At 42.5% G+C, this 19,851-nt stretch overlaps 1 protein-coding gene across 2 annotated transcripts; it reads left to right on the top strand.

Annotated features, from left to right (window-relative positions):
• Positions 1–583: 583 nt before the first annotated feature.
• Positions 584–16,883, top strand: TM7SF3 (transmembrane 7 superfamily member 3). Of its 2 annotated transcripts, XM_084506584.1 has the most exons (13): positions 584–1,132; positions 1,287–1,404; positions 6,337–6,491; positions 8,124–8,274; positions 8,692–8,812; positions 9,110–9,281; positions 10,316–10,493; positions 11,715–11,801; positions 12,217–12,297; positions 13,046–13,198; positions 14,528–14,625; positions 14,974–15,136; positions 16,293–16,883. In XM_084506584.1, the coding sequence occupies exons 1-13, from the start codon at positions 896–898 to the stop codon at positions 16,553–16,555; spliced, it is 1,977 nt and encodes a 658-aa protein (XP_084362710.1). In that variant the 5' UTR covers positions 584–895; the 3' UTR covers positions 16,556–16,883. The 2 variants fall into 2 exon arrangements, with proteins under 2 accessions (XP_084362710.1, XP_084362711.1); XM_084506585.1 differs by lacking the exon at positions 1,287–1,404 and having other exon boundaries at positions 953–1,132.
• The last annotated feature ends 2,968 nt before the right edge of the window (positions 16,884–19,851 follow it).

Here is a 19,851-nt window from a genome sequence, read left to right as displayed (position 1 = left end):
ATAACTAGTCATAGGACTAGAGGGAATAGCCTCAAGTTGTGCCAGGGGAGGTTCAGGTTGGAAATGGGGAGACATTTCTTCTCAGAAGGAGCAGTCAGGCATTGGAACGGGTTGCCCAGGGAGGTGGTGGAGTCACCGTCCCTGGGAGTGTTTAAGGAAAGGTTTGACCTAGTGCTTAGGGACATGTTTTAGTGAGTGGAATTGGTAGTAGGGTGATGATTGAACCAGATGATACCGGAGGTCTTTTCCAACCTTAATGATTCTATGATTCAATGATATCCTGTCAGAGAAAGGATATCCCAATCACAGCAGGCAAAGATGTAGAGAAGAAAGAAAAGCCACTTGTCTAAAATGATTGCAGCCTTAAACGCAGACCAGCGCTCATCGCTGCGTTCTTATGCCAGGCTTGCAGCCTCCTTTTGTATCTGAACTGGAAACTGGATCAAAGCAAGCTGGGAAAAACACACTCAACAAAACAGGGAAAAATAATTAAAAGCTGCAAAGCTTTTCAGAGCCTACGTTAGAATATAAGTTTATAAACAAGGCAGAAACAGCAGCAGGATCATCTTGAAACTCATGGAAAGTGGAAAAAGAGACTTTTAATTTGCCTTCTATCATCTCGTCACGAGCCCATGAATCACCTGCACAGCCAGAAGCACCTTAAGCACACCAGCAACCTCAGGGTCTGTACTGTGCTTTATCAGACTATGTGAAAACAAAACACCAGTGCATTAAATAAATAAATAATAATAATAATTTGACACCCCCTCTACATAACACCTCAGCGCGGATATCTTCCCAAGCTCACCACCACCACTACCAATCTTAGCCGTGGAAATCACCACACAGCCGGGGAAGGTGGCTGGGGCCGATAAAAGCAGTTTTGGGGGCATTTATGCCCCGTTACCTCAGGCAGGTGGGTGAGGGGAGGCGAGAACGGCCTGGGCCGGGCAGAGCCTACGAGGCGGCGCAGCGCTCCCTCGCAGGCTCCGCCCGCCCCAGCTCTATCGTCAGCGTCCTGCCTCTTTTTTCATCTTCCTCTCCTCTTCTCTCCTCAGCGCCATGCGGCTCCCCCACTGCGTCTTGCTGCTCCTGGGGCTCGCCGAGGCGCTACGAGAGGCCGGCGCCTCAGGTGAGCCTGGAGACGGGGCTGGGGAGGGAGGCTGAGGGCTGCGGCCGCCATTACGTGGCGGGAGGGAGCGAGCTGGTCGAGTGCGGTTCGTTGCGGGAAAAGGGTGCTTTACGCCCCCCACTTTTTATTTTTAATTTAAATTATTGTTTAACAGTCTTGCACCGTATTAGCTACGCATCTTACTGCAATAACAGCCCTGCACCTTATTAGCTATGGACGCCATCGTTTGAACAATCTGATGGATCTGCTGCCTACAGTCCTGCTGCTACAGGGTATGGTGTAGGCTGAGGGGTGTGGAGTTGTATGGTGTAGAGCTCTGTGCCTTTTGAGGAAACAGGGTGGCATTCACTAGACTAGGAGTTCATATCAGAAAGGGAAGAGGGTTAACTGCTTCTTTTTGTGACAGCTCTCAAGAGGTTGTGGGTTCCCAGCACCTTGCCAATTGCAGGCTGAAAACCACTAGCTTCTTAAAATCAAGGAAATGAGCGAAACCACCAAATATTTGGAACTCTGATCCTAAAATGACTTGTTGGCCTGCTGATGGAATCTCAGTTTATTAAGCATTGGCTTTTTTTGTAATTCCTCTGTGTGCATGCATGGGACTATAATAGATCTCTGAAAGTAAGTGGACTGTAATGATTATATCTTGTGAAGATTTAACAGGCGCTTACTTCCTTATCATTAATCTCTTATCCTTTTTTTGTTGTTCAAATAAAGGAAAAAATAAGCAGTTTCCTCAGAGATAAGCAAGCAGTCTTGTATGTTAGGGCTGATATAAGCCTCCTCTTAGTTTTTCTTCTAAGCTAGCATGGAACAAAGTTTAATTCTCCAGAAGGAGAAATCTACTCTCGAGATGCTTTGCAAGGCTGCAAGACAGCCTTTGGAATCAGTCCCAAGTGCGCAAGTATTCTTTCTGCTCTAGTCCTAGTGTTCTTGCAGGTTCTGAGAACTTCAGCTTGGTACTTGGTGGTGGTGGGTAGGTTTGAGAATAAAGGTTCAGTATTCTTAGGTCTCAATCTCTTTATTAAAAGATGCTGATAAGCAACTTCTCACACAGACTTGATTGAAGATGGATCTTAAATTTAGTTTATTTTCTTAACAGTATTTACAAAGGCAGAATGAAAGTGAGACAGCAGCTGCTTTGCCTTGAAGTAACTTTTTGATACACCTTGCAGAATTGAGGGTAAAGGGGAGGAAGAATATCTCCTTCATGAGAAGTTAATAAGCTGTGTAATTTGTGTACCAAACCCAAACTTGTTATTAGGCCCATTAAACAAGGACACCTACTTATTGGTTCACTGATTTGAAATTGTCTTGTGGCTGTTCAGTCTGGGATATCCAGGTTTGTGGAGATGGCTTCTGCTATCTCCTAATACTAGAAGATCCCACTTCACTTCTAAAGTGTTGACAAGTAAAATCTGCCTTTGATGGCTGGTATTACTTTTCCGGGGCTCTGATGGGCTGCAGCTATCTAAACTGAGTATTTATGCAGAAGTATATTAAACAGAACGCATGTTTCCTCCTGGGATCCCCACGTTTATGAAATAGAACTTATGAAATATGAAATAAGTTACAGTACTACTAATAGTCATGCAAAAACAAGAAGCAATGGAATGATTGCTTTCCGTCTGCTCCTTCACCCCTGGCATATCTGGATCTACTTAGTTTGTGCTAGCTGTTTAGTCTATACGGAGACAGCCTTTTAAAACAAGAGTTTCCCATAAAGCTATTCTGCAGTTTGAGTGTGGCAGCTGGTCACTTGTACCTTGTGGCATTTTCTGACCAGGGAACTTTTGTCTGAGACATGTATACTGACTGAGCATGGCTCTGCAGGTAAAGGGCTGTTTCTGCATGGACAACAAAGGTGTTTCTTCAGTACCTTAATGGAAATTGAATTGAGCCGTAGGGTGTCACCAAGAACCTCATGTGGTTAACTCTTTATTGGCAATGGGGAATGACACTTTCCTATTGGAGCTGGGAGGGTGGGTGGCTCAATTAAAGTACCAAATGAGCTGAGGGCTTGGCACTGAATCAGCAGCATGGAAATGGTTCAACAGAATGGAATTGATTTGATCTGGCTGTTGATCTGCAGTTTCTCCAGCAAGCATAGAGAAAGAATAAAAAATGCCAAGCCTCTGCAGAGCTGGCTGCCTTGTTTCTTAGAGTAATAACTTGTGATCTCTACAGAGCTCTGAGAGGTTAAATTCCTCTGCTGTCTTTACTAGCTTTGCTCATTTAGTTAGTGGGAGAAATGATGCAACATGGGGTGACAGAGCAGATTGTTGTCCACCTTTGCTTCTCAGTTCTGTGTGTGCTCCTGTCTTAGTATTGGTGGTACTGGTACACTGAATAACACATGCTAAGTACTCCAACTTTGTTCTTGCTCAGTTTGAATAATACTGACTTGAAGTATCTGTTTTCAGTTGATAGTTTTTGTAATATTAATAATTCCTCTCTTGTGTCTTATCTAAAACCACATGCATCGACCTTCAGACTTCCTCCTCTTGTAGAGAGGAGGAGTTTAGCCTGGCATCTTACCAGCAGTTTCCAGATCTCCACTGTTTTAAAAGAAGTGGAGCAAAAACAAAAACAAACAAAAAGAAATAAAGCTGGGATGCCTGGATCTTGTTTCTGGCTCATTTCTGTGATAGTGTTTTCTTAGTAGCCCTGTCTGGCATGCTGTGTTCACAGAGCCGAAGCGTGTGTGCTGTGGCCAGCACTATGTTCATGGAGGCTTCTGGTTTCTGCCCTTCAAAGCTGTTCTGCCACCACTGAGCCCCATGTAGCTCAGGCAGCCCAGTGATGGATGGCCCTGGGGAATTGTGAGTAGGTTGTTTTGTCTAGGTCCCACGGAGTCTGCCTAGGAGCACCACCAATGACTTCTTCGAATTGAGAAGGCAGGAAGGCTTTTAGGTGGTATTGTCTGTGGCCATGTAGCAACTGTTCTTCCAGCAAATTGCTTAAAAGATTCTGCTGCTTCACAGTGTTTGTGAACTCTCCTTAGTGATCTTTCAAGCCTAGGTGGAAGTGTGGTTCAAGGAGCCTGTAGTAAGCAAGCTGAAAAATACTAGCTTGGCTGTCTGTAGTCATTCTTGTTCTTTATCCTGAGTCTATACTATTCTGTCAGACTTTGGTTTAAAATGAAATGTGCTGTTCTAGGAGAAGTTATGCAAGCACTAAAGAAATGTAGAATGCCGTGCCTTAATTTGCCACGCTAATTAAACTTCAGAGAGTGCCTCTGACATTCAGAGTCCCATGATCATGTTGAAGTAGTGTCTGCATGTCTTGCTGACAAATCCGCTCTTATATATGTGGAGGCCTCTGGGTGTAAGTACAGAGGGGAGGTGAGAAACTAAGCAGACCAGAGCTATTTTTCCCCCTTGCTTTAGAGCATAGAGAGGATGTATATGGTTTCAGTTTTTCCTTAAAAGACCATTTTGGTGAACTTCCTGCAGTTCAGGAAACTGCCCTTGAAGTTCAAAGTTGTTTTCCCGTATTCTAAATTTCACATCAAATTTGAGTGCATAGAAAGTTGGTGCTTTTTAAGTGCCCTTCTCTAGCTTTTGCAGTTAGTTGCATTTCTGGTAAAATGTAAGAGCTAAGGGGGAAAGAAGTATTGTGGAGAGGGGGATGTCTGAATACTGCTCAAAGGACTTCATGAGAAACTGAAAAATACTCAAAGCTTTTCTTTTGGTAGTTCTAATTTTACATTAGTATTTAATGCTTGAGAACTTGCAGTAGAAACTTCTCTACCCTAGCATAAACTGCAGGCGATAGGATAGAAAAAAAAAATCTTTAGTCTGATTCATATTTCAGCAAGGGTTTTATTGGTAATCATCGAAGTTTTGGGGTGAGCATAGGAGCAAGGTAAGCACTGAAGTTAGCAAGATGAAAGTATTTTCTTTCTCTCTCACTGCTGTGATAAGAGTAGATGATGTATAAATGTAGGAGCTCACCTCTGTTTACATGCCTTCAGAAGGCAAAGAAGCTGGCCAGAGATGCAGTTCTTGTCCGGGGAGAAGGAGTAGTAACAGGAAAGGGATATGGAATACTGAGTGTAGAGTTCTGAATGAGAAGACTTCCCTTTTTTTGAAAGGGAGACCACCTGAGACACCCATGACAGCGATCGTGGGACAGTGCTGTTTGTACTTGAATAGAAGAAGCACAGAGTAACTTGATGGTATAAACCCATGTGCTGGAAGAGGCAACTCTGCTGTGGAAGTAATATGCATCTGTTTGATAAGCTTTAGGTCAGTTGGGTTTCTGTGTCTGCATGCCTGAAGGGGAATTATTATGAAGCATCAGAATGCAAAGCTGAAGGGCATCGTGCTTGCCACATGCATCTAGTCTGTCCACTCTTCAACAAAAGAAAATCTTGTGGCTTCTTTACAGCTGCTTCTCTTCCCTTCTCTGAAATCCCCAGTCCCCCAAGAGCACAGCACAGGGAGAAGCCAGGCTTTCTTGTGGGACTTGAACAACAAGCCAAAGCTGATTCTCAAAGGATCTTATATCCTGGGTCATGTGTCTCTTTTTAAATTAAAAAGGCAGCAGGTGACAGAGCTATGTGCATCCTAAGAAGAAATGGTCTTGGTTGCATCTTCTAAAGTCATTAGACTTTAGATGCATAAATAAGGGTACAACAGCCCTAATAATTAGGAATAGCATGGGAGCAAATGACATGTGAACTGGAAGTGGGTGAGTATACTTCTTTAAACTGCAGGCTTGATTCTATTGTAGGATTTGACCCAATTCCCATCATTGGGAAATTTGCCCAGGAAGTCCAACTGGGCAAGTTGGCTGGCTAATACAAGCATATTGTCCTGGGTTTGCAAAAGAGCAAGTAGAGCTCAGGATATTATTTACTTTAGTGATTATTGCTTGCCCCTGATTAGCTGCAGGTGAGAAGCCAGTGCAGTGTCTTGTTGGAGCTGGACAGAGCTCCTGGCAGGAAGTCAAGTCCTGTGTGCTTAGGTGAATGCCAGGCTGTCTGGAGGCTTCTGCCTGCACATGTCCCTGTAGGTATACCTCCGTGTGCAGGAGCTTCTGCAGCCATAACTTACTGAGTACAAGCAGTATAAAACGTCTTGCTTTGTTCCCAGCTAGTATGTTATTGGGTTACTGGAAGCTTCCAGGCTGTTCTTGAGAACTGCTTCTCATGTGGGCAAAAAAAGTAGATCCTCTTTTTTCTTTTTTTTGGAATGCAGGTCTTCTTGAGCTCTCCCTGGGAAAATTCAGAAATGTGCTACTTAACCAGACCAATCCAGTAGAAGCTGTAATCAGGAACATTGCAAGCAATGTGACAGTTGTTATTTTTCAAGTACATGCACAGCAAAACAGCGTGGTGATATCCTTTGACAAGGTATGGTAAGAGTGTCATTTCTGTTATCAAATACTATGCTCTTTCCCTAAATGAGAACTAAGAGCTCTCCTACACATAGGAATACAGAATTCAAACTATGTGAGTACTACATAGCCATGCAAGTAACATGCATTTCTGAAACTTAAATATTACTTGCTCATGTGTCATGATTGCTATTTTAGAAGCCTTGATGGCAAAGTTTTCAGAGCTTCAAGGCTTCGTTCTTGGTGGGAGTGGTGCTTCTGACATATGACTGCTGACCATGTCCATTGGTGTTTGATTAAAAATGGGTTCATGATAAGCATATATCCCAGAAGCCTTGTTATGCTAAGATCTACCACTTTGGGATGTTCATCTGTCTGTCCATGTGGCTTGTAGATAGGTACTGCAGTTAGTGTATTGTTATCCCAGCTGCTGCTCCTGAATTTAATTCTTGTTTGGTAGCATATGGAGAAATTCTTCTATGGTACTCAAGTGAAGGCTGTCACTTCTAGCCAGCAGCACAAGCATTCCTACTGCTATACACTAGCCACTATTTGTCCTATCGTTACTCAGGTGCAATCTAAAATACTTCTGTGATGCTGTAAACCAGCAACTTGTGTTTGACTACATTCTGCTCAATGTTGAAAGTACTAGGTATCGACCTGACAGCTGCCATCCTGTTTCCCATCACTGTATTCCAAATAAGAATATGTTGGGTGCCAAGAACTATGCTGGGAAACTTTAAAAGATGAATAACCTGGTACACAAGTTGCCCAGCTCAGTCTCCTTTATACTGTTGAAATACCCAGGATTACGGGGCAAAGGCACCACTGCTACACCTACTCAGTCTTTGATTACCAGTCATAGGGTTTTCTGCTGCCATTTCAATCCCTGCTTGCATGCATGGGGCTTGCCAGGCCAAGAGCTATGTAAATATGGCTGTACTGCTTCTAGGGCTGGCTTGCTTCTGGAGCAACTGAGCCAGACCTTAATGCCTGCCAGGTCCAAAGTGCTTCCTTGCAATGTTGCCTCTGATAACTGTGGTGGTCCTGGACAAAAGCACATTTTCCATGCTGAAATAGATTTGACTGCAGGCCAGCTGGTTGCTCCAGCCATGAGAGTGGTGCTGCTATTGCTGACAGATCTTTCCTCCAGGCTCTTGGTTCTGAAAGGGATGGTGTTGGGGGAGCTGTGTGGCATGGCTAGTGTTAAAAGCCAGCTGTTACACAATCATCTCCCTCCCGGTGGAGATAGCAAGGTGTTTGTGCACTTCAGCTCCCAGGATGCTCTTTCGTGCCCTCACAGCTTTTTGTAAGGGTTATTCTAATCCATCTATATCTTTACTAGTCAATGCATGTTTGTATAGCATTAGGCTTAACTAGCTAGAAACCTCTGCTGTTTGCTTGTGGTATTAACTCTTTGGTAGGCTCAAAAGTCCAACCAATAAAGTTTGAGACTGAGTTGGGCAATATATGGTGTCAGAGGTTGCTCTTTTTTTCAGCTCTAACCTTCTAGCTATCTGTGGCAGCTGGCACTGAGGTGCATGCTCTACAGGTTTGTGTCAGGGATGGGGCTACTGTGCAATATGTTTAGTTATAGTGACATACAGTCCTGAAGAACTGCTTGCTTATATAATCCATTTCTGTCCAGAATCCATCTGCAAACAGCTCAGGAACTGGAGTAGACAAAGGACTGATTTCTATCCTTCGGCCTCAGCAGAGTGTGTGTACATGGTACCTTCGGTCACTGGATGCTAACCAGGTGCTAAGCACAGCTATCTCCATTCCATATATGGAGAAAGGTATGGTCTTATTTCTTGTGACAGAATACCAGCTCTGCCTACTACAAGCTAATTAAGTGTTAGTGTTGGCTTTTCAGAGGTAGTATTCTTACGTGGTGCAAGTGTATGATGGAGATACTGTGAGCTACCAGAGCTTGGGATCATTAGAGACTTGTGTATAGGATGTACTGTTTGTTCTTGTTGTGACTTCAGCCTTAGATTAGAAAAACACTGTGCTTGTGTATCAGGGCTTATGTTAGTGATTGCAGTGAAACCACTTCTATCATCTGCAAGAGTAGAATCTGACAGTTTTGTATTCTCAGCAAGCAGAATATGCCTGCCTGCAAATGCATGTGTTGCTGAGGTCTTAACACTTTTTTTCAAGCTGTGTAAGGATGAAGTAAATACTACTACAGCTAACTATTTCTTCTTTTCTAGATCCTATACCTGGAGGCTGCAATCTAGAATTTGACTTGGAAGTGGATCCCAACATTTACTTAGACTATACCTTGGTTGATATACACATTAAGTTTGCTCCTGCAAACTTGGGATATGCTAGGTATGTGTGTTTTTCAATAAATAAAACAAAAAATATGGACTACAGTGTACTCAGCAGACCTCCCTTATCCTATATTTGACTAGAATCATAGTATAAGATTCTGCTGGAAAGGTTGAACATCAACTACTGGTGGAAATCTTGTTTGCTGCAACCAGCAATCTAAAAAGTAAATGAAGAAAAAAAGGATGGGGGGAGGAGGTTACATAGGAACTGAAAGTTGCATCTTGTGGGAGAGATTATCTGTCTGGAGGCTTGTGCTGGGCTTGTAGTTGACTTTTTTTTTTTTTTTAATTGTAGAGGAGCAAATCCACCAGCCTGTGATTCAGGGACTGGTCAGAACTCCAGATGGCGGCTGCGCTATGATGTCTACCAGTACTTCTTACCAGAGAACAACCTTTCTGAGATGGTACTCATGAGCCACATACGGAAAATGTCTGAGGTGCGAAGTATCAAAGCTAATGGTGTTAAAGTAAGTATGAAGCATCAGCATACCAGGTGCTTAGCAGTAACATTGTATTAAACTTTCTCCTCCCCTGTGCCTCTCATTTTTGAGTGGTGATATAGGCAAGCTGCTGATGCTTGAGGCTTCCTGCTTGTATCTGGGATTTCTGGCTAGGAAGTATACAGCACCTGCACACAAAATGGCAGCCACTGGCTATTCTGGGAGAGGAAGCTAGTGAGTACAGCTTGAAATGTCATGGGACTGAGACCTCTTGCAATGGTCTTTGATATTAGGTTGAGATTAATGATGGGTGTGTGAAGTGTTTGTCGTGTAGCCTGTTCTTAATCGAGTAAGTTGTTATTGCAGCGTCTTCTTACTTGCTGAATACTGCTTTAGTCACAGTAATCATTCGGTGATGTTGAGGCTAGTTTACCTATAGCAATATTGCCATTGAGTACCTCTTAATCCAGAAGTAGAGCTGCTTCTGACATCACTGTGGTCTCCTACAATGCCTGGCAGATGCTGAGGACTGAGCAGGGAATGCAAGAAACAGTGTAGTGGAACTGGACTAGGTGCTGACCCCAGTTTGGAGTGACATGAAGAGTTAACATGACAGCAAACACTTGCATCATGTTTACCTACTCCAGGCAAAGAGACTGGAATGGATGGAGGGGGAAAATGTCAGTGACCATGACCTGTCTGGTCTTGCTAGGGAGTGGGATGGCAGCCTTACCTACCTGCTTCTGAGGACAGACCTGGATTAAGAAGACTGATAGAGAAAATTGGACTCTCTTCAAATAAGGAGAAACAAAACATTGGTGGGAGAATCTTACGTGCTGTCAGAAATTGTTGCTGTTTTTTGGAGGAAGTGGAGTCCATCCTATGAGCCTTTAATGCCTCAATTAATAATGCTAAGATGTTTGTTCAGAATAGGAGAGCTGCTGGCTTCTTGCTGGTCATCTTTCTTGAGCTGCTGAGTATTGTCTGGCTGTATGGACACAATGTGCCATCAGACACAGTGACAGGCAGTTATTTGTGACTAAAAATACTCTTTGTTCCAGATGCTTACATTGACAACTGATGATAAGACCAATGTCTACTTCTCCTCACTCCCTGGGCAAGGTGTGATCTACAATGTCATAGTATGGGATCCTCTTTGGAATACTTCTGCTGCATACATACCTGTGCACACGTATGCCTGCAGTTTTGTTGACCTAGTGGATAACTGCTCTTCTCTCAGTAAGTTGGGACTTGTAGGTCCCTGCCAACTCATCTCAATCTCATTGTGCTCCAGCACACTGAATGGTGCTTTTTATGTGGTATATAGCCTGGATATGTTTTTGTTGCTTTATAACTGAGTCTGCTTCTTGATTGAGGAGAAATTCTAGAATGATAAAATAAATCTAAGGAAAGCTATTAGCAAGTGAAAGCTTAACTTAATGGAGGTTTAATGTTTGGCTTATAACTTGATGCCTTTTTCTGTTTGAACTAGATACATAATTTTAAATCACTTTGTAGTGCTTTAGGTGCTGCATGTGGAAACCTAGCTGGTAAAAACACAAGCTGGATTAGGGCCCAGCTTTATCTTCTGAACTGCATTGGTGCTAACAGGAGTCAGTAACATAAAAATATTTCGAAAGGAGACAGTCACCTGAAAATAATGCCAGCAGTAGAAATGTGATTACAAAGTCATGCTACTTTCTACAAAGTCATATGACAATAGAATTTGAGCAAAGCTTCTGCTGATGTTATGATCGTGGGAAGGACAAGAATAATGGATAGAATATGCTTACAAAGTAAGACTTGTCCTCCTAATTGTCTTATAACACAAGTAGCTCATCGAGTTTAGTGTCATAAGACACCATAAGAGATTATCAGGGCTAAAAACCTTTTCCCTAGTTTTCTGAATTAGAGAAATGTAGTCTACTTGTTCTAAATTGTGTAAATGACAGTAAGAATTCTTCTTAGGAGACAGAGGTGAGCTGTACTGGGGTACTAACAGTCCTTTCTGTTGCACAGAAAACTGTATTAAAGGGAGGTAAATGTGAAGGCTGAAAAGATAAAGATCATAGCTGCTGTCTGGGTCACCAGCCCTGCAGTGCTGACTTCTATAGATGATTGGATGTCCTTATTTTAAAGCTGAGTAGAGCTTTTTCAAATCTGTAATGGTGGTACTACAAATAGTTAAGCAGCTGTAATTTGCTAATAGTTACAGAAACTTCATTCCCTTGAATAAGGAGGAAGCTTTTGACTTAGTACTCAGACTAGAGCTAGTTAAATATTCTTTTGGAGGTTTTATTAAGGTATCTTTTAGGTCAGATGCTCTAGATCTGTTCGCGTAGTGAGTCTGAAGGAGTAGCAGTTACCATTACTGAGTCTACCAACAGTGGTAACTTGACTTTGTTAGTCTCATTGTTGGGACTACTAGATAGGAATGCTGATAACCTTTTCTTCTTGTAGGCAAACTCTCTACCAAAATATTCTTCACTGTTCTTGCTGTTCTTGGCCTCTTCACTTGCTTTTTTGGACACAGATTCTGGAAAACAGGTACTGAGTTTTTTCTCATTATAAATCTGGTTGGAATTTCATAGATGTACCTTAGACCTGTAGCGCTATTGCTGAAGAATCACCTGGTAGCGATTACATGTCAGTTAGGTCCACTGCTGTGCTCTAACAGGATCAGAGATTGTAAGTGCAGAACAAGAAGCTTCTGGAATTTGAAGAACAGGTATCTAGAACTAGGATGCATGATGGAGAACATGCAAAAATCATGTTTATTTGCTGTGCTTGAGGAGAGCCCTTTCCAGAACCAACTGTTGCCTGTCCCTTCTCCTGTACTTAACAGCTAGTGAGCTGAGATTTCCCTTCCCTGTTGTAAAACAAAGGTGTCTGAAGATGTACAGAAATAGGCTTGCTATGGGGTGATATGACAGCATACTGAATCTCTTTCCCTTTTCTCTAGACTTATTCTTCATGGGCTTCATAATCACAGGATTCTTCTCCTTTGTATTCATCACTAGGGTAACTGGCCTTGGTTATGATGGTGAGTAGATATCAGGATACCCCCCCCATCCTCTTCCTGAAACATTATTGCTGTGGATCCTTTAAGTAAAATTTTAGTTGTGCTTGCAGCTGGCTAGCTGTGGGAAGGATAGGAAAGCATGGTACATGGGTACTTGAACTGAGCTTGAATAGGTTAACATTGAGTATGCAACAGAGTAACTGTTGTCTTTGACCTCAGACAATGAAATGGAGCTCATAGCTGCAACACTGACAGACAAATTTGCCTGTCTATCCAATGGAGATGCCGGTCCTCAGGAAGGAGGCATGTTAGAAATTCCCAGAACATTTGTTTCTTTCAGAACGGGTGGACCTCAGTTTCAGATCAAATGCAGGTTGCATGTGTAAAATCGATCAAGCGGTCTGCATCCTGTCTATTAGACTAGCAAGAACTGGTTCTTGTGTCTCTATTACATTCTGCCTCATAACTGCTTTTCTGGTGCACTACCTATTGCAACCATAACTGCTCTAGGAACTCAAAGTACTACTGTGCATAGCAGCAACACCGTCAGTACGGTCCTATGGCACTCTCCCAGTAGCATACCCTCAGCTCCTGATTGGAACCCGAGTGAGATGCATGAAGCACAAATGTGAGCTAGTTTCAGAAAGCTTTCATTAGGTAACAAAAATCAAGTATGCAAGTAAATCTATTTGAATAGGCTATTACAGTAACTGAAGTTTTCAGGGTGTTGCTACAGTTCTTAATTTAGAATTCCCCCTCTTTTTTCCAGTGCGTCTTATTTTGACAGCAGTAGCTGGGATTATTGGAGGGCTTTTGCTGGTTGCAAGCTGGTGGAGATTTGGCTCTGTCCTACTCTGTATGTTGCTTATCGGACTGGTGCTGGGATTTCTCTTCTCATCAGTGGTCTTCTTTACTCCACTAGGTATGTACTGAAATATTCTGCTGCAAAGTGACTGAGTGATACTTCACTGCTGTATTACAGGGACACTGCAAGGCTTCAGAACAAATGCTGTTCTCTGGTTTATATTAGTGTGCTTTTTAATTTTTTTTTTTTGCCTTCCTGATGTTGGGAGGAATAGAGATGTCTCTGAAGCTTTCTTTCATGTGTGCTGCAATTGAAACTACTTAGGGTAATCTGTACTTGTGGGAAAAGGAAACTGCCTATTCTTCCCACACAAGCAGCCTGCATTTCAGCAGTCTGACACCAGCTGTGCTCCAGGCAAGCATTTTCTGTCTGTCTTGTTCTCTGATTCAGAGAACGTCACAGAAAATCTACAGTCTAACTCGGAGGCTTCAGGCATGGAGGCATCATAGATCAAGAGGAGCTCTTGCCTGTTACTCTTCACCACACCACAGTGCAAGGCTCTGGCAGCACTATACTGTAGGAGTCAAACTTGTATTTACAGTTGAATTGACATCATCAGGCTTCTCAGAATCTCTTTATTAAGAGGAACAGCAGACAAATCACATGAAAGCAAGCAAGGCTGCTGAGATGAACTCCCCCAGGGATGTGAGAGCACCAACTGTACTGCTTTCTTTGCTGTGACTTTAAATCTCAGAACTGCATTCCTTTCCAGCTTTCCTACTTAAGATCTGCTGGTGGGGCAGTTCTTCATTTCTACAGTTGTCTGTTTGAGCTGGCTTATGTTTCTGTGGTAATCTGTGCAGTCCCTGGTTGTTCTTCATTAAGTGAAACAGTGAATTGACTGCGGATCAGTTGGTCCCCTGTTTAACTGACAGGTCTTTTGAAAGCAGGGGGAAACAAAGTGGCGTTTAATCAAGTGACTTAATTACTTTCTAAAGCCAGAAGAGTTTGTTGCTGAGTGATGTGGCGGTTGCACTTGCACCCGACCCTAGATAAACCTACACATTTATAGATTATTTATGCACACTTACAGATTATAAACGTATGTGGCCAATAAAATGGCTTCTTACTAGGCAGAAGTACTCTGGTACTTCTCACTCACATCAAATGAGTAACATATACTGTAAGTCTTGTTTGGACAAGATCTGCTGTTCCAGCTTATAGTACAGGACCTGTACTGGAACTCTGTTTCTGCTCATGTTTTGGATGAGTGCTACAATGCATCTGAATTTACATTTGAGCTTAAATGTATCTTTAATGCTGTTCTCCAGATATTTCTAAATACATGGAAACTTTGGGGAAAAGCATACCCCACCCTCTTAGAAAAAAAGTGATTATGCTTTGCTAATGCTAGTAAGCTACTTGTGGAATATGGTGTCTTTGCAGGAGACTACAGGGTCTTCCGGGATGATGTTGTGTTCTGGGTGACCTTTTCTTCTATAGCCTTGATGATTCCAGTGCTTTTTGTTGGCTGTCCAAGAATTGTAAGTCATCTGTCCTTGGAAGGAGGAGGGAAGGGGTGTCAGACTACTATGCAAAGTGCACTACTGTGGGATGTGTGTAAAAGATCTAATATAGCAGGGGACAAGTTCTAGGGAGCTCCTGTTCAATGTTACTTGTGCTAACTGGTCCATAAGCAAAGGATTTCTTTTTTCTTTAGTGTTACACCTAATACCTGCTGACAGTTCTATTGCTCTACCTCTCCTGTCTTAATAGGATGGCTGGATAATGAGGTGTGGGCAGCCAGCTGCTTGTGGAAGAACTGATAGGAAGTATTGCATTAAGGTGGTGGCTATCAGTCCCCTAAAGCTGCATTTTTTCTCCCCCTCTAGCTGAACTTACTGGCCTGTGGAATAATAGGTTCTTATTCAGTGGTCCTAGCTATTGCCTGTTACATCTACACAAGTCTTGCTTACATCACCTTAGACCTACTCAGAAGGATCCTCAATGATTACTTCAGCAGAGCCTACACAAATGTGCCTTTTCAAACAAATGGTGAGTGCTCTTCTTAGACTTTTAGAACTAGTATAAAAAATGCTTGTTTGAGAACTGCACTTTTGGTTCCTTTTTTAACAGTGTGTGTTGAGGGTAGGAATGGATGAAAAGAACGTAAGTATGGTGTGAGATTTGATACACAATTTGATACACAAGTTTGAGTTGGCTGTGTACTCAGCCCTGGTGAGGCCACTCCTTGAGTACTGAGTTCAGCTCTGGGGCCCCCAAATAATAAGGAGGACATGAACCTATTAGAAGAGTCCTGAGGAGGATCATGAGGATGATCAAGGAGTGGGAGCACTTCTGTGAAGACAGGCTGAGTTGGGGTTCTTCAGTCTGGAGAAGAAAAGGCTTCAGGGAGACCTTATGGTCACTTTCCAATACCTAAAGAGGGCATAACAGGAAAGCTGGGGAGGGACTCTTCATCAAAGAATGTAGTGATAGGACTAGGGGTAATGGCTTTAAACTGAAAGGGGGAGATTTTAGATTACACTTCATAAAGAAGTTCTTTACTCAGTGTGGCAAGGCACTGGAACAGGTTGTCCAGAGAAGGTGTGGATGCTCCATCCCTGGAAGTGTTGAAGGTCATGTTTTATGTTACTTTAAGCAACATTGTCTAATGGAAGGTGTCCCTACCCATGGCAGGGGGGTGGAACTAGATTATCTGTAAGGTCTTTTCCAACACAAAATAATCTGTGATACTGTAATCTATGACTCCGATGTGAAGCTTCTAGCAGATATCATGTGACAAGGCACTTACTTTTCAGATGCTCTTTTTTTTTTTCCAGATGCTTTTCAGGCTCAGACTGATGTGTTTTCAAGTGGCAGTCAGAGACTGCCACGACTGAATAGCCTTGCTTCAACTCTGTTTTGTTCTTGCCTTTTCATGGATGCTCCCTGCATGTGAGGATGATAAGGGACAATACTTTCCCTTCTGTATTTAAACTTAAGTGTTTGTGCCCAAGTACAAATCACAGAATCATAGAATGGGTTGGGGTGGGAGGGACCTTGAAGTCCATCTAATTGGTAACATGAGCAGGGACACCTTCCACTAGATCGAGTTGCCCAAAGCTCCATCCAGTCTTGCCTTGAATACTTGACAGGAAGTAATGTTCCTGCTTTACCAGAATCAGTGTTTTTCTTTTCTTTTCTTTAGACTTTATTATTCTGGCAATGTGGATAATGCTGGCCCTCAGTGGAGTGACTGTGCAGCTTCGTCGAGAGAGAAGTGAAGTGCCCTTCCCACCACACCCTTATCTCATCTGGAAACGGGAAAAGGAGCGCAGAAGCACAAATATCTTAGACCCTAGCCATCACATCCGTCCCTTAAGAGAGAGGATACATAGCAAGCTGCTGCAGATTAAAGAGATATTTCAGAAAGAGCAGCCAGCTGGGGAAAGAACTCCATTGCTTCTGTAACCTGCCAAATAACTGGTGGGAACAGAGGAAGAACTTAGGCAAGATGACTGATCACCAGCAAACCAGCCAGTGCTGCAGGCTTTTAGCACTGCCAGCTTGTCCTGCTTAATTGGAGGATGATGCTTCTTCAAACTGGAAGGAAAGTTATCTGTCCTGTACACTACATGCTGTTTTGTGACTTTCCTCAACAGCCCACCTGGACTGCTGTAACAAGTGTGTATGTCTAGCTGCAGAGATCTTGTTTTAAAGGTCGTGTACAGGTATTTATCTTGTGGTGAGCTAGTACAATGTTTAAGCTCATGAAATATCAAACAGCCCTTCAAAAGTAGCCTGTATGGTATTGGTTCTTTCCTTGCAGCATGAAGGTGGCTGCCAAAATATTGCGTGACTTGCTCCCACAGGTGAGCAGTCTGCCATCTTGCAAGGGAAGAAAGACAAGGGCCATACACAGAATGGGTTCTTCTAGCAGGAGCTGAAGTATCATCTTCTAATAGGTACAGAATGTGTGGCTGCAGACAGTTGTTTCCAAGAAGTATTACTGAACCTTGCAAGCTATACTAAGTGACTTGAATTTAAACTGCACTGAATTAACTTTAAGTGAGCATACTTGGGCTCAGGAAGTGGATCTGATCTGAGATAAGACCTTCTCTTTCATTGGGTTCTGTAGCAAACTGATATCTGGTCTCTGTACAGAGATGACTGCTAAGAGAACGCAAGTGGCTTGCCTCCTTGTTTGCTTTCTGAAGAACCTGTGACTTGCTTCAGCTATGGTATCATTTTTTATTGATAGGGTGCTGTCATAAGAGAACAACTGGAATAAGCACTTTGTAGCCAATGTCAGTCTTTCCTGAGATTGGATGAAACACTATTGTTCTTTTTTAATCAATATATCTTCTGATTTTTGCCTTTAAGGGGGTGAAAACAGCGTACTGCAGGCAAAATACTGACCAGGATCCTTGCTGACTGATTGTGTTCCTTACCAGTTTTACCTGTGCCCAAACCAGAATGCAGTGTAAAAAGAGCTAAGGGACCACTCTTGTGTTCAGTGGAGAATTGTGTCTTATTTGGTGGCTTTATTCACTTCCTTAAATAAAAAAAAAAAAAGCCATTTTCAAAATGCAAACTGGTGCATTGTGGGTTTGGCTCACATCAATGCACAAGTTCTGAGCATGTTGGGTTTTCCCTGCCCACCCCTGCTCTTCACCTTTTAATGTTTACGTGGTGATCTGTCATGCGTTAAACAGTAATGGAAGTATTGTATCCCATGTCTTGATGCAGGTTATGGTGGCTCTTTCTGTGTGTGTTTTTTTTTTTTTTTTTTCCTCACTATCCTTATACTTCTAGTGTGGGTAGCAAAGTGGGTGGTCCTTCGTGTCTGGAGGTGAATGGCTGTTCTGCTACTTGCATGGAACTGCTGCTAGTGAATAGCTATGGTGAAACTTCAGTTCTCAGCCACCATGTTAAAGTCTTGGCAGCAAGTATATCTGAAACAACTCTTGTCAGAAAAGTAGCGAAAAACTTTATCTAAGGACTTATTTGAAAGCTTAAAACATTCTAGCATTAGAAAGGAACTGACTTTAAAGTGACTCAGTTTAGTAGGCCTTTCTTTAAGGAGTGAAACTTTGTAGCATGGCATAGCATCTGAGGTGACTAAGCTGATCTGATGTTTAGAGAAATCCCACAACTGCTTAGAGCTGGAATACTTACCTGAAACAGCTGAGCAAGGCTGAAATCCTGCAGTTAGGGTCTTGCTTCACTCTGCTGTTGTGTGGCAGATTGCGGAAAATGAGGAACTTCTTTGGCCTCTGGTGGACTGATGCTTACTGACTGCCTGTACTGCACTGATACTGAGCATGTTTGTTGTATTTGACTAAGTAGCAAACACTTATTTGATATACAAATACTCTTAAACATGTTTACCTTGTTTTTAATAACTGCTGTGACTAACATTCTGGAAGAAACAAGTTTAACTCTAATTTTCTTTATCCTTTTATAATAAAGATGTCTTTTGAAATAATATTGTAACTAAAGGGGTCTCTTCATGCTGAATTCAGTTTCACATCTGCAATCCCAAATGCTGAAGCTAACTTAAAAAGTAGTAGTTCTGAATTGTTAGACCCTCAAAGAATGAGGTGGGGAAGCCTAGCTGACCTGTTATAGAGACTTAGTACACTCACAGTGACACCCAGAGGTCCAGGCTGGGACTAGTTATGTTCTATATGAATGCATGACCTGAAGAGGTATGTTTTATTGCTTCACTAGACAAAGCTTTAGGAAAAAATAGCTGTCACGTTTTTGACTGTAAACTAGTCTGTGAAATGCCATAGGAAGGTTAGGGCAGAACTAGACTTTGAACTCTTCTGAGATCCTGACTTGAAGATGGTCTTTTGATAGAGATGGATTAGGGATTATTTCCCTATTCTGTAAGCCATAGTGATTAATAGTGACAGTTACCAGAACATACTGATCCACTGCAGTGCTGGGGGAGCTCTTTAAGGCCTTGTCTTCTGTCCCACTTGGTGGTTGTAGAAGGAAAACTGGATTCTAGCCTGCTCTGCATTACAGAAAACTGCTCACTGTAGATCTCTCACTGGAAGCATTTACTGCTGTGCTGTGTTGTGTTAGCTGCATTACCTTGCAGTTGTGCTAGCTTAAACTGATGATATCTGATGCTTCCTGGGAATCAAAACTATAGGTAGTGAGTTGCCTATGAAGTCAGGTGCTTTGATGTAAGCTGAAGCCTTCTGGATCACAGTGATCTGCCTCCTGCTGCTCCTACTTGCCTGTCATCACTGCTTTGGTGAATTTTTGGAGTTTTCTTCCTGCAGTTTTCAAGCAAGCAGTGGCACAACTAGACTGAAGAGCATTGATCTTTTCCAAGAAACATCTTCATTTGTATTATAGTCTCTTTCCTGTTCTGAAAACAGAAACACAGCCTGGCTCCGCTGTTCTGTAGAGCACAGTACAGATAAGGCAGCTTTCCTATCTGCTTCCCTAAATCTTCAGAAAGCATGACTCAAAATAGGAGCAAACTGTGCTGTGGTGTACTTTAGATGGGGGAAAGACAAACTTTCCTGTTCCCTAAGCTCTGTGCTTTGGCTTTGATTTGGGAACAGGTTATAGGAGACTATTAGAAGGGACCCAGAAAATAATCATTCCTTCATCATCTCTGCAGTTATAGCCTGCATAAGTGACTTTCCTCATCAGAAAGAACTGTGCTGAAATCTTCCAATGTAATTAGTGCATGCTGCTTGTGCTTAGGAAGAAGAAAATGTGCTGGTTACTGTTCTTAGATC

This window comes from Aythya ferina (assembly GCF_964211825.1).
Source record: "Aythya ferina genome assembly, chromosome: 1".
NCBI lineage: Eukaryota > Metazoa > Chordata > Aves > Anseriformes > Anatidae > Aythya > Aythya ferina.
The sequence above is the reverse complement of the archived record's forward strand: the minus strand, read 5'-3'. Positions and strand labels throughout refer to the sequence as shown.

Excerpts from the sequence above, each read along its gene's own strand:
- TM7SF3 (XM_084506584.1), top strand. The coding sequence starts at position 896 with ATGCCCCGTTACCTCAGGCAGGTGGGTGAGGGGAGGCGAGAACGGCCT. Across the intron at positions 1,405-6,336 it reads TACAGTCCTGCTGCTACAGG|GTCTTCTTGAGCTCTCCCTG; the intron begins GTATGGTGTAGG and ends TTTGGAATGCAG. Across the intron at positions 11,802-12,216 it reads ACACAGATTCTGGAAAACAG|ACTTATTCTTCATGGGCTTC; the intron begins GTACTGAGTTTT and ends CCTTTTCTCTAG.